Source organism: Chanos chanos, chromosome 6 (genome assembly GCF_902362185.1).
Source record: "Chanos chanos chromosome 6, fChaCha1.1, whole genome shotgun sequence".
In the NCBI taxonomy this organism is placed as follows: Eukaryota; Metazoa; Chordata; class Actinopteri; order Gonorynchiformes; family Chanidae; genus Chanos; species Chanos chanos.
In genome coordinates, this window is record NC_044500.1 from 24,381,056 (window position 1) to 24,394,836 (window position 13,781).

Below are 13,781 nucleotides of genomic sequence, written 5' to 3' on the forward strand. Positions count from 1 at the left end.
CAACAACAGCCCAACTAGGGGACGGGGTCATTTTATGGAACATCAGTCATGTCTCCTATTAACCAATAAGAACATAGGTAAACGAAAACAGGGAGAGTCTCTATGCTAAGCCTTTTTAACACATCACATAACACTTCTGTGAGGTTTAGACAGACCAAGACCCAATCGCAGACCCCACTGGGTAAAATAAGATTTATTCAAAAAAGCAAAAATCAGGAGCCAATCTCAGAAAGTGTCCAATCCTAAGTTTAAACCAGGAATCCAGAGAGCAAACAAATCCGAATCGTTATTCAACAGATTGGTCAAAAGCAGAGTATAAACAAGGTCAAAACCAGAGATCCAAAAGGCAACCAAATCCAAAACGTAAAGCGAAAACAGGTCCAGGTAACACGATCAAACTCAAAATCACAGAGGGCAACTTTCACACACAGGAAACGGTCACAATCTGACAAAGAACAGACACCAGCACAGACTTAAATACACAGAACAATTGTCTTCAAGGACAGGTGATTGGTGGAAGACAATGAGGTGATAATAGGGATCAGGTGAGGGGGCGGGGACAGGAGAACATGGGAACAAACAGAAGCACATGGCAAAACAAGACACAAAGGCACATGGCAACACAATTCTGAGAATGGCCAGCAGGGCGGCCAAAAAACAAAGTCCTGACAGGAGTACTGACAGTAACCCCCCCTTTAACGGACGCCTCCAGGCGTCTTGGCAGAGGGAGTAGGATGTTGGTGGCGGAAGTCTCTGATGAGCGTGGGGTCCAAAATGTGCCGGGCTGGGACCCAGCACCTCTCCTCAGGTCCATAGCCTTCCCAGTCTACAAGGTACTGGAGTCCACGGCCTCGGCGACGGACATCCAGCAACTGGCGCACCGTGTATGCCTCTGACCCATCAATGAGCCGGGGGGTGGGGGGGGTTTGGGGGCAGGACACAGGGTACTACGAACATACGGCTTGATCCGGGAAACATGAAAAGTGGGATGAATGCGGCGAAGAGTAGTAGGAAGCTTGAGGCGGACAGCTGTGGGACTGATGACTAACAATGGGGAAGGGTCCGATGAACCGAGGGGCCAACTTGCGGGAATCAACTCTGAGGGGAAGATCTCGGGTGGACAGCCACACATGCTGTCCCCGGCGATACAGTGGAGCCTTGGAGCGATGCCTGTCAGCATGACGCTTCATCCTAGCCACGGCACGAAGAAGGGCAGAGCGTGGCGTACCTCCACATCCGATGGCAGCGACGGATGAATGCCTCGGCAGAGGGCACACCCACATCCTCCTCCTGGTCCGGGAATAGGGGGGGGTTGGTAGCCAAGGGAGCACTCAAATGGGGACAGGCCAGAAGATGAGGAGTGTGAGAGTTGATGGCGTACTCTGCCCAGGGTAACTGTTGGCTCCAGGACGCAGGATTCTGAGAAGCCATGCATCGCAACACCGTCTCAAGTTGTTGGTTGGCCCGCTCGGTCTGGCCATGTGGTTTGTGGGTGAAAACCTGAAGACAAACTGACAGATGCACCAAGAAGTTTACAGAAGGCTTTCCAAAAGTTGGAAGTGAATTGTGGACCCCTGTCTGACACCACATCACTGGGTAGCCCATGCAACCTGAATACATGCTTGTATCATGAGACTAGCAGATTTCCTTGGCAGAGGGGAGTTTGGGTAGAGGAATGAAATGTACTGACTTGGAGAAGCGATCCACAACAGTGAGGATGGTGGTGTTACCCTCTGATTGCGGCAGGACCGGTGACAAAATCCAGGGAGATATGGGACCAGGGTCTCTTGGGAACGGGCAGGGGTATGTAACAGGCCAGCAGGGGGTTGGTTGGAGGTCTTGTTCTGGCACAGACCGAGCAGGCTGCAACGAAGTCATGGATGTCCATCATGCATGGAGGGCCACCAGAACCGCCGACCAATGAAGGCCTTTGTTCGTTCTGGTTCCAGGATGGCAGGACAGTCGGGATGAGTGACCCCACTGCAAGACCTGTGAACGGACAGAGCTGGGAACATAAACACGGTTAGTGGGGCACTGACTGGGGCCTGCCTCATTCAACTGGGCAGCGCGCACAGTGGACTCAATGTCCAGCTGTGCAGCGCCCATGAGACAGGAAGATGGAAGGATGGTATCTGGTTCTTGGGGACTCTCTGGAGAACTGAACCTTCGGGAAAGTGCATCCGGTTTGATATGCTTAGAACCAGGACGGTAGGACAGAGTGAAGTTAAACCTGGAGAAGAACAGGGACCAGCGAGCTTGACGGGAGTTTAGTCTTTTGGCGGTGCGGATGTATTCCAGGTTCTTGTGATCAGTCCAGACTAAGAATGGCACACGGGACCCCTCCAACCAATTGCCTCCATTCCTCCAGGGCCAGTTTAACCGCCAGCAACTCCCTGTTGCCGATGTCATAATTCTGCTCTGTGGGAGTTAGGCGGTGAGAGTAGAAGGCACAAGGATGGACTTTACTGTCCTTGGGGGGAGCGTTGAGAGAGGACTGCTCCAACGCCAATGTCAGAGGCATCCACCTCCACGATGAACTGAAGATCGGGGTCAGGCTGGATCAGGATGGGGGGCTGAAGTAAAGCGCTGCTTCAGGTCACGGAATGCTGTTTCTGCTGCAGGGGACCAGGAAAATTTGACAACTGTAGAGAGTTAGGGCAGTGAGAGGGGCAGCCAATGTACTATAGTTACGAATGAACCGGCGGTAAAAATTGGCAAAGACCCAGAAAGCGCTGAAGCTCCCGACGGTTAGTCGGTATAGGCCAATCGATCACTGCCTTGATCTTTTGCTGATCCATCTGAACACTGCCAGCTGAAATTACATACCCGAGGAAAGAGACTGTGTCCCGATGAAACTCACATTTCTCTGCTTTAACAAAGAGCTGGTTCTCCAGTAGACGCTGGAGGACCCTGCGGACATGAGAAACATGATCAGTAAGGGACTTAGAGAAAATCAGAATGTCATCCAGATAGACAAAGACCAAAGTGGTTAAGCATATCTCTGAGAACATCATTGACCAGGCCCTGAAACACAACAGGCGCATTGGTTAATCCAAAAGGCATGACCAGGTACTCATAATGACCAGAAGTGGTATTAAAGGCTGTCTTCCATTCGTCCCCCTCACGGATTCGACCAGGTGGTAAGCATTGCGGAGATCCAGCTTGGTGAAGACGGATGCCCCCTGAAGTAGTTCGAAGGCTGAGGTCATGAGGGGAAGAGGGTAGCGATTTTTGATGGTAATGTCATTGAGGCCCCGGTAGTCAATGCAAGGACGGAGGGAACCATCCTTCTTCTCAACAAAGAAGAATCCTGCACCTGCAGGCGAAGAGGAAGGACGGATTATACCTGCTGCCAGGGACTCCTGAATGTACTTAGTCATAGCTTCAGTTTCGGGACGGGAGAGGGAGTAGAGGCGCCCCCTAGGGGGAGACGTGCCAGGCAGGAGATCTATGGCGCAGTCATAAGGGCGATGTGGGGGTAAGGACGTGGCTCTAGATTTGCTGACACAGCTTTCAGGTCCCATGTACTCAGAAGGAACCGCAGAGAGGTCAGGAAACTCTTCGGGAAACTTGGACTCTGGAAAGACAGGAATCTGAGCATGACGGAGGCAACGAGAGAGACAGAATGGGCTCCAGCCCACAATTTTGCTGCTGGCACCAGTCTACGTGAGGATTGTGTTTAGCTAGCCAAGGGTGACCCAGGACGACGGGTGCTTGAGGGGAATCAATAACAGAGAGCTAGTTTTTCATGATGGTTGCCAGAAAGACTGAGACTCACCGGGATGCTGACGTGTGTGAATGTTGGCTAAACCTCTGTCCATTCAAAGCATGGGCCACCAATGGCGACTTGAGTGAAGAAGTAGGTAAACCCCCACTGAGCAGCCAAGCAGGAGTCGATGAAGTTCTCCTCGGCACCAGAATCGACCAGGGCTGCAGCTTCGAGTTTTTGGTCCTTCCACTCCAGAGTGACAGGCAGAAGAGTGCGTTGTGTCGAGGAGATCTTGACTGGGGACATGCTCACCGGTACTCCTCGTCCTACCGGTGAGCGTCGGCTTTTACTGGGCAGGTGTGCGATGAAGTGTCCAGGTTGACCACAATACAGACAGGAACGAGTTGTTATCCTTCTCTGTCTCTCAGCTGGGGTCAGGCGGGCACGGTTGATTTGCATGGGCTCAGGCTCCGAAGTATGTGAATGGACCGGTGAGGAGGGACGCGGGAGGGTTGGTTGTCTGATCGGGAACCTCGGCAGCTGCTCTCAGAGGGCCCCGGGGAAATGCACCTCGGCAACGCTGCTGTAACCGTGCATCGATTCAGATAGCTAAGTTCACCAAGGCCACACAGTTGTCAGGCAGATTCCTGAGTGATGAGCTCATCTTTGACTTCTTCTGAGAGGCCATTCAAAAAGGTGTCATAAAGTGCATCTACATTCCAACCACTGCAGGTGGCCAGGGTCTGAAAATCAATGGCATAGTCAGACACAGACCTGCGCCCCTGGCGCATGTGCAGCAACTCGCGACCAGCCTCACGCCCATGTTTTGTAACGGTCAAATACTCTCTTCATCTCTGTGGAAAAGGACTGGAAATCTTTACAAAAGCGTGCCTCAGCCTCCCAGACGGCTGCTCCCCACTGCCTCGTCCGACCAGACAACTGAGTAATTACGTAGGCCACTTTAGCTCGTTCGGTGGGAAATGAGGTAGGTTGCAGCTCAAAAATGAGTGAACATTGGGAAGAGAAAAGAACGGCAGGTGCCAGGCTCACCAGAGTATTTCTCAGGAGGAGGCAGATGAGGCTCACGGACAGATGGAGAGGGCGAAGACCACGGAGCCGGGGTATCAGGCGAAGAGATGGCAGGGGCTTGTGGGTTGCTCTGGGCTAGCCGGAGGGGCTGGATGCTAGCCGTCAGGTCTGCAATATTAGCAGTGAGCGCGTCCAGGGTCTTGCTTAGGGAATCCAGATGAGCCTGGTGTTTTCCCAGCATTATTCCCTGCTGTTCCAGAGCAGTCTTCACTTGACTGGGGTCTGCTGGGTCCATAGTGGTCAGATTGTACTGTGAGGTTTAGACAGACCAAGACCCAATCGCAGACCCCACTGGGTAAAATAAGATTTATTCAAAAAAGCAAAAATCAGGAGCCAATCTCAGAAACAGTGTCCAATCCTAGGTTTAAACCAGGAATCCAGAGAGCAAACAAATCCGAATCGTTATTCAACAGATTGGTCAAAAGCAGAGTATAAACAAGGTCAAAACCAGAGATCCAAAAGGCAACCAAATCCAAAACGTAAAGCGAAAACAGGTCCAGGTAACACGATTCAAACTCAAATCACAGAGGGCAACTTTCACACACAGGAAAACGGTCACAATCTGACAAAGAACAGACACCAGCACAGGACTTAAATACACAGAACAATTGTCTTCAAGGACAGGTGATTGGTGGAAGACAATGAGGTGATAATAGGGATCAGGTGAGGGGCGGGGACAGGAGAACATGGGAACAAACAGAAGCACATGGCAAAACAAGACACAAACAAAGGCACATGGCAACACAATTCTGAGAAATGGCCAGCAGGGCGGCCAAAAAAACAAAGTCCTGACAGGAGTACTGACAACTTCGTAATCCCAGTTCAGGACAACCAAGCAGTAATATCAGCAAAACCGATATGAGGAGGCCAATACTGATACGGACCAATAAGCCTCAAAAGGGGCCGATAGTGGCAGATATATCGGCAAACCCGATATATAGGTTGACCCTTAGTCCTTTTCTGTTTCCATATTCTTCCCGTATGCTCCAGTTTCCTGCCACCACAAAGACATGCATGCTAGGATTAGCACTCATAAGACTCCTGTCAGTGACATTGACCCTGGCCCTTGACCTTGGTCCCTGGGTGCCGGCAGTGGCTGCCCAGTACTCCTAGCTCATAGTGTGTGTGTGTGTGTGTGTGTGTGTGTGTGTGTGCTCACCTGTTGTTAGGATGGGTTAAATGCAGAGGCTTCATTTCACTGCTCACTGTGTGTGACAATAAAGTCAGTATTTGTTGTTTGTTTAAAACTGTCTGTCTGTATGTGTGTGTGCCCAGGGCTTCCTGAAGCCAGAGCTGCTGGGAAATGAATTCACTCACATTGAGTTCCCCGACGAATACAGCACAAGGGAACTGGGCAAGAAAATGCTCTTCAGAGACCACACCATGACTGGCTGGTAAGCACACACACACACACACACACATACAACAGAGGCACTTGTGTGTGTGATGTGTGTGTGGTGGTCTGCTTGTGTGCGTGTGTGTGGACCGTAAACACACTTGTGCAGATTAGCGGGAACTAATGGAGGAAGCAGAGACCTTTTTGAGTACTGTCAGGTACTCTGCAGTAAGGCTGCATAGTTAAATATGTATGATTCCTAATCATGATGTGCCCTTTCACTGGTAAGTAATGGTATGATTAGTGGACTGGTCTGTAGTTGATCAGCTCATTCCATTAGTGTACCTGCGCTGTCACTCACATGGGTTGTCCTCAGCGTATGAGAAACATACATTTGTATTGAGTGCATTGTACGATGTCAGCTAATCCTCTGTGCTTATCCTCAGTGTCCTTTAGTTGTCTGACCAATCACATGGTTTCACAGAATCACAGGATTTCCTGTGTGTACCATCGCAGCCAACTTGTCAACTAAAGCAGAACAGTCTGTTTCTCTCACTCTGAATATGGTCGTGTTTTTTTAGAGCTTCATGTGAAAATACTAAAATAGCAGAAGTATCGTCTGGCATCAGAGAGAGAGGTTCACACTGAGACAGGAGCATCAGAGAAAGGCTGAAAACACCTTGACTCTGATTTATGTACAAACCAAGCACGTCAGTCAGTTTGGAAGGTGGCCGTTAGCTCTGTTTTATTTATGTATATTGAGGGAGCAGATTATGATGTACAGCTGTTTACAGGACGATCCAAATCACAATTATGTTTTTTTCTCATAATTTTCCAGCTGTGCAGTTTATTACAAAACACTCGCGTGTAAATCTAAGACTTTCTGCAGTCAGCTCCTCTCAGTTTGACTTAAAGATTATTCATTTTGTTTAAAAATGAGAGCAGCAGTTTTATCAGCTGCTTACTGGTGTCTGTGTTAACAAACTCTGCATGCTTTAGCTTTGATCGGTGATGAAAATTCTGCAGAAGATTGGGGAGAATTCATGTTCATACTCTCTTGCGCTTTATTCACATCAAATACAGGAAAGCAGTCTGCTCCAGTCTGATATTATCATTTTATTAAACATTGCATAATAACTCTGATTAAGGAAAGAAGAAAAAAACAGTGATTGTGGTAGATTTGTCTTGGAATATGTCACAGGTCAAATGACAAAGATCAAATGACAAAGATCAAATTATTTCTATGAAACAGAGAAATGGGTTTGTACAGTATATCTGCATCTGCAGGCAAACATGAATAATTTCCAGTCTTAGACACCAGCAAAGTCTTCATACCATTACTCTGTAAATGGACCTGAACTTCAAGAATGCTTCAGACCAGAATTCTGTCCCAGTGTGACAATATTAGACAGCCCTGTCAGTCAAAAAAAATCATTTCACAAAAAAAAAAATACATCAGATTCATGTAATTTCAATATTTAAATTTGAAGGCAAGGCGTCACCCTTGCTCTCCCCTTCTGTCAAAACATATTAACCTTACTAAAATAAATCAGGTCAGATGATAGTTTTCAGCATTGTGTAAAACAGCCCTGATCTTACAATTTTATTTACTATGTTTTCCTGTAGTAAAAAACTTGATTGGACAGTGACTGCTTCCGTTATGTGTCAGTCTGACTCTGAAAACTTTGATTGGGTGGAGGACAGAGGGCAGAGAAACTGACACAGGGATGGTCACAAAGGTGGTTAGCACTGTTGCCTCACAGCAAGAAGGCCCGGGTTTGAATCCCGGCCGTCCCAGGTCCTTTCTGTGTGGAGTTTTCATGTTCTCCCCATGGTTGTGTGGGTGTGCTCTGGTTTCCTCCCACCATCAAAGACAGGTATGTTAGGGTTAATACTTCTGCCATTGCTCTTGACCAAGGCACTGGCAAAAAGATCTGGAGTTGGTCCCTGGGCGCCGTATACGGCTGCCCACTGCTCCTAGTGTGTGTGCTAACTTTGTGTTCACTGCTCCTAGTGTGTGTGTATAGGATGGGTTAAATGCAGAGGATGAAATTCCCCACAGGGATCAATATACGTCCTCTTCTTCTTCTTCGTCGTTGTCGTGGTCGTCGTCCAGTAATCTCATTGAATTTGTGTTGAGTGTAATGGTAAAACTAAATCACTATAGTCTTCTGTAGGTGTGAACTGTTTTTGTTGAGTGTTGCTCTACACTTTGCATAGACACCGTGACTGTAATTGAATATTTAAAATACGTGACATGCTAGACTGTAACTCTTCATTTTCTCTGTAACTCTTCACTGTTTCTTTTTGTTCCCTTTTTTCATTGCTGTAGGGCCTACAAAACAATAGTAGAGGACGATCTCAAGTTCCCCCTCATATATGGAGAAGGTAAAAAGGTATGTGTATAAATGAGGTCTTATGGAAACAGTATGAGATGAATGAGGCTGCTCTGTCCAGTGTGTCAGAGTTTTAGAGAATCACACAGGGTTCTCCACAACACTGTCATTACTGACCTGAGTCACAAAACAGGGGGAAGTGAGGACGTGTGCTCTCTTTCAAAAAGTGTTTTCCAATTCTGGTTGTAATTTGTATGATAGCACAACACACTAGGATAATGTACCTCACTATCTTGATGAGAGGCAGAAGTGTGAGTTTAGCAGGTGAATGGGTGTGAATGAGCAGGTCAGTCTAATGTGTTTGATCAGGACTGGAGCTGCTGTAGACACAGGTTTATCAGAATGAGATATCAGATATAACATCTCTCTCTGGCCAGCTCTCACTCTCCTCAGCTTTTGCTCTCTCAGTAGGGTGCCACTCCTGTACTAGTGTGTGTATCTGTGTGAACTATGTGTGTTTGTCTTTTTGTGTGTGCATGTGTGTTAGAGAGATTCTAGGGCAAAGCTGTAGAGTTCCTGAGTCTTTAATCGTTCTTAAGGGGATTTTCCTAAAATCACATTGTAACCTCACATAACCCTGTGTGTGTGTGTGTGTGTGTGTGTGTGCGTGTGTGTGTGTGTTTTCCTCTGCAGGCCCGGGTTATGGCCACTATAGGGGTAACGAGAGGTCTGGGAGATCATGACCTGAAAGTGTATAATTCAAACATTCACATCAAACCTTTTCTCTCCTGCTGCCCTGAGGTGAGGAACCACTGTATCTTAGCTGTGAACCAGAACTAACAATAATTGAATTTTCAACTGTTCACTGGTTTGTTCATTCATGTCATTCATCTGGTTGGTTGTTCGTTTATTGAATGACATGAATGACCTCACACTGTTTCTTAAACATCTCGGTTTACTGCTGACTGTGAAAACGAAGTCCTTGGTGTGACATTTCCCACCGTCCCCATGGGGAGTTATTATTTGTAGGACTCACTTTTTGTTGTGTCCTGATGTTGATGTCACAGTGTAACTGTATTCAGATCCTAAGCACACACAGTGGAGTGCCTGTGTCTCGTAATGCACAGCATACCTGACTTAACTAGTGAAAACCTTCCTCAGTTTGAATGGAACAAGGAAGTATAAAAAAAACTGAACAACAGCAGAAACCTACAGACTTTTCCAAATTGCTCATTGCTTTAAGATATTACGAGCATTTGGCCTAGTGCAGTGTCACTCACATATCTCCTTCAGTGCTGTCATGTTCATGTTTGTTTGTCACCTGCATGTGTCCTAATCAGTCATGACTGTTTGTTATTAGTGTGGTCAGGTGTCTTATGACCAGGAACAGAATGGCTATGAGAAATGGCCTGATTTAAAGGTCCTGAAAGTAACAGTCCAGACAAAGTCTTGGCAAGAGGGAACCTCAGTGTAAACTCATCGTATTCAAAACGTTTTTTCTGCTTGTTGAATTTGAGTCAGTCTGAGTGAGTGCAGTCAGTAAAATGGGTGTGTGCTGGGTTTTTGGTTGTCCAGATGAAAATGAATATGTGCTGGTTTTTAGTTGTCCAGGTGAAAATGAGTGTGTGCTGGTTTTTTGGTTGTCAAGGTGAAGGTGTATGATGTCTCAGAGCACAAACATGGGCCAGATGATGTATTGATCATGGGCACAGATGGATTGTGGGATGTGACCACAGACAGGGAGGTGGCTGAGCGCGGTAACGACCTTTCTCGCTACCTGTGCACCAGACGACCCTATGAGGTATGCTGTAACCTTTAACCTTTGACATGTCCTTAATCCTGTATCTTCATTCAGACACAGTCCTATATAATTCAAATATGTTGCATTGATTGTGGTGATCAAAATTTTGATTATTCATTTTAGGAAAAATATGCATCTTTTGAGTTTATATGCCCATGTTATCATTGTGTTAGAGAGAGATATGGTAAATATACATTATTGTAATGTTTGGGGTGTGCTGTTCAGTTCAGTATGAATGAGTGTATAGTCGTATAGTGTATTGTATCCCACACACCAGCAGGTGTCAGTCACTCAATACAAGGTTGAGTTGTGTCTTTTGACAGTCATAAGAATGTCTCACAGTGAAGCACTTGTCCATGGAGCGGTTTACATTTTAAACTCTTCATAAAGATACACACCTCATACTGTCATAAACTATTTAAACTGCATGAAAGAGTTTCAGAATTTAACCCGACCTCTCTGTCCTTCCCAAAGGTACACACTAGCAGCTCAGCACCTCCTGATGAGGTCACGGGGCGTACTGAAAGAGCGTGGCTGGCGGCTGCCGAACGACAGGCTGGGGTCGGGCGATGACATCACTGTGTTTGTCATCCCATTGGTTGGGGCTGAGATAGAGACATGATTGGGCTGTATTGCGGACGTTGGACAAGCTAGCACAGACCTGCCCGGTCCAGTCATGTCCTCCCAGAGGGGCAAAAAAAAAAAAGAATGATAAAACTCCATTAACAGCTGAATAATGTGGGTGTGATGGCCTACTTCTCTCCCAAGCATACTCTCTCCATCATGTCGCATCTGTCCAACCACATGGTACTTCTGCAGCCCTCTGGGGCCTTTTCCTCCAGAAGGGTGAGAACTGAAGACTTTTATCAGCCTAAAAAAACAAACAGAAAGTCCTCCAGATCCCATGTTTTATTTCATGTTCACACACACACGATTCCAGTCTCCTCCCAGTGGGGAGAGATCAGGTGGCACACAGGGTTAACAACATAAGCACAGCACAGTGCAGCACATGGGCTAATCCTCTACAAATAAACACAGCAGCACAATCCACACTCACTGTTTCCTTGGACTGATTAGTTTATGTATTATGTATCGTAATTTTATCGCTATATTTGATACATTGGAGCAACAAGTGTCACCTACTGGACATGGGAGTCAGGGGTTACTTACTGGTGTCGCTCAGGTGTACACTCTCACAAGCATCAAGATGCTAACTTGCATGCCTGTTAGCAACATGTAATGGCAGCCAAGCCTTTGTATGGTGCTTATTATCCTTGGACACTTAGTCTTGTTCTTCTGAATTAACTGTTTCCACAGCCGGTGTACTCCACAGTAAGGCTTTTGATTTCTCATTATCCTCCTGTCTTCAGCCTGAAGGCTGTGTGTATCAGCATACGGTGGGATGTGATGAGGATGTTATGCAGGCCAGGCAGTCTCCGTGAGGGAGTTTTGCGTTGGAAATGGTGAAGACTTGGTCAGTGCTGTAAGCTGAAGGAACCTGGTCTGAGGTCCTGCTACATAACAACAGTGCTGACCCTGCTCAACCCCAGTCAAGTTTACTGATTACTGTTCAGCCACTGTTGTTTACTGTTAGGCCACTATAGTTTACTGTTTACTGTTAGGCCACTGTAGTTTACTGTTTACTCGCTGTAGTTTACAGTTTAGCCATTGTAGTTTATTGTTTTGTCACTGTAGTTTACTGTTCTGGGCTGATTTAGTTTCTCAGAGGCCTATATAGATGGATGGAATCACACCCTTTCTCTACCAGTTCCTTAAAGCTCTGCCATAGTCATAGCCCAAAGAGTCCCTGCACACTCCCCTTTTTGGGACCTAAGGAATGTTTTAGAGGCATTCACTTCCGGTGAGACCGCAGACTCGTTCTAAACACATCCTGTCTGCTTGCCATTACCATGACAACTGTGTTAGTAAACCCTTCAGGTTAAAGGACAGTAATGCACTGTCCCTGTACCTACCAAGCCTGAAGTGAAGAGCTAATCTCCTTGGTCTCTCCTGCCCAGGCCGTCTCCTCGGCCCACTGTCTCTAAGGTTTTTTGGTTTTTTTTTTGTTTTTTTAATTTCCTTTTCTCTTGCAAGGCCCTCTGTACTTCAGGTCCTTTACCGCCGTCCCCTGGTAGTTGAGCAGAGGGAGCCTGGCTACACACTCTGCGATTGCCATGGCCGCTGAGGGCCTGTACACTGAGAGTCAGAAGCCTTTTGTTAGCTTATAATACTGTTGGTAGTACTGAAAAAGGACCATGTCTTCTCCTTTTCCCCGTGAATACACGGTATTTCAGATGATGACCTTGTGCCGTGTGAGTCACTGCATTTTTTGTTCTGTGTGTTTGCACACGGCTGATGATGCGTGATTGGCCACACCATTGGAACCCAATCGTGGAGTGTTGAACTAAAATGATACGAAATAAAACAATACATAAGCCATCATTCTCTGTGACTTCATGCAACATCACTGCTACAGCTTCTCTCAGAGGATTTCCTCCATTTAAAAAGAAAATATATATTCAAGTCAATGAAGAGAGGGGAAACTGTTGAACATTGTACTGAGACATGTATGAGGGCTGTCTTTACCAAATCTGTCAGTAATCTCAAGTGTTAAAACCTCTCCATATACAAAAATAAGCACTTTATCTGTAACTTTCCATCTGTGTAGTTGGATGTAAAGCTCCATCTTTGCTGTACATGCCTCTAAACCATACATTTTATTAAATTAATACCACAGTCATGATGACTTTTACAAACTGAACAAGACAGGATGTATGGGTGTTAGCACTGGTGACTGATAATTGCGTTTAGTAAAGTTTTGGTATTAAGCCTAAACTTGCTGCCACTTAGTCTGTGGTAGTATTGCTTTTTTCAGGTTCTGGCTTTTTTTTGGGGGGGGGGGGGGGGGGGGGGGGGGGGGGGGCAAATACCAAATCAAATGGTGCACTGTTAAAGAAATGACCAGAATTAATTGCTGCAGCAGAACAAACCATGTGTATTTTTTCCCAGCTTCAATATAAAAAAATAATAATGAAATAATCATGTCTCTACCTCTCCCAGTAACCATATAGTGTGATCTATGCGAAGGTTTTACAGAGGATAAACTGTATTGGATTACAAAGACCAGTTACAAAAGTGTGACTGGGAGAGTAACTGGGAGAGTAACTGTGTTACTCTGTTTATAATATAATACAGGAATGCCATTTTGGGCATTTTACACATTCTGTGTAGCATTTTAATGAATTCGGTTGAGGACAACAAAAGTAGTCTTTTTTTTTGGTCAAAAGTTCAGACTGGAGGCTGAGGACTGATCAGGGTTTGTGGAGCTGTTACATACTTGAGGATTCCTGTCATCCCACTGTTTACCTGATGGGGTTAAAGGGATTTGAATTCACCTGGAGTCCACTCTTTGTTTTCAGAGCCTTGATTAGTAGCTGACTGAAATGTAAATTCGTTCAAATGTCAAATAATTCTAAATAAACATGATGCTTTTTAAAGATTTCCTTGCTT

General features: G+C 46.2%; 1 protein-coding gene across 1 annotated transcript in view; it reads left to right on the top strand.

Annotated features, from left to right (window-relative positions):
- The window catches only part of LOC115814325 (protein phosphatase 1H), a 29,110-nt gene extending 15,947 nt beyond the window's left edge, over positions 1-13,163 (top strand). The window contains 6 exon segments of the mRNA XM_075353578.1: positions 6,074-6,192; positions 8,467-8,530; positions 9,164-9,271; positions 10,119-10,223; positions 10,225-10,271; positions 10,746-13,163. Coding sequence (XP_075209693.1) covers positions 6,074-6,192; positions 8,467-8,530; positions 9,164-9,271; positions 10,119-10,223; positions 10,225-10,271; positions 10,746-10,893 — 591 coding nt within the window. The 3' untranslated portion in view covers positions 10,894-13,163.
- Positions 13,164-13,781: the final 618 nt, after the last annotated feature.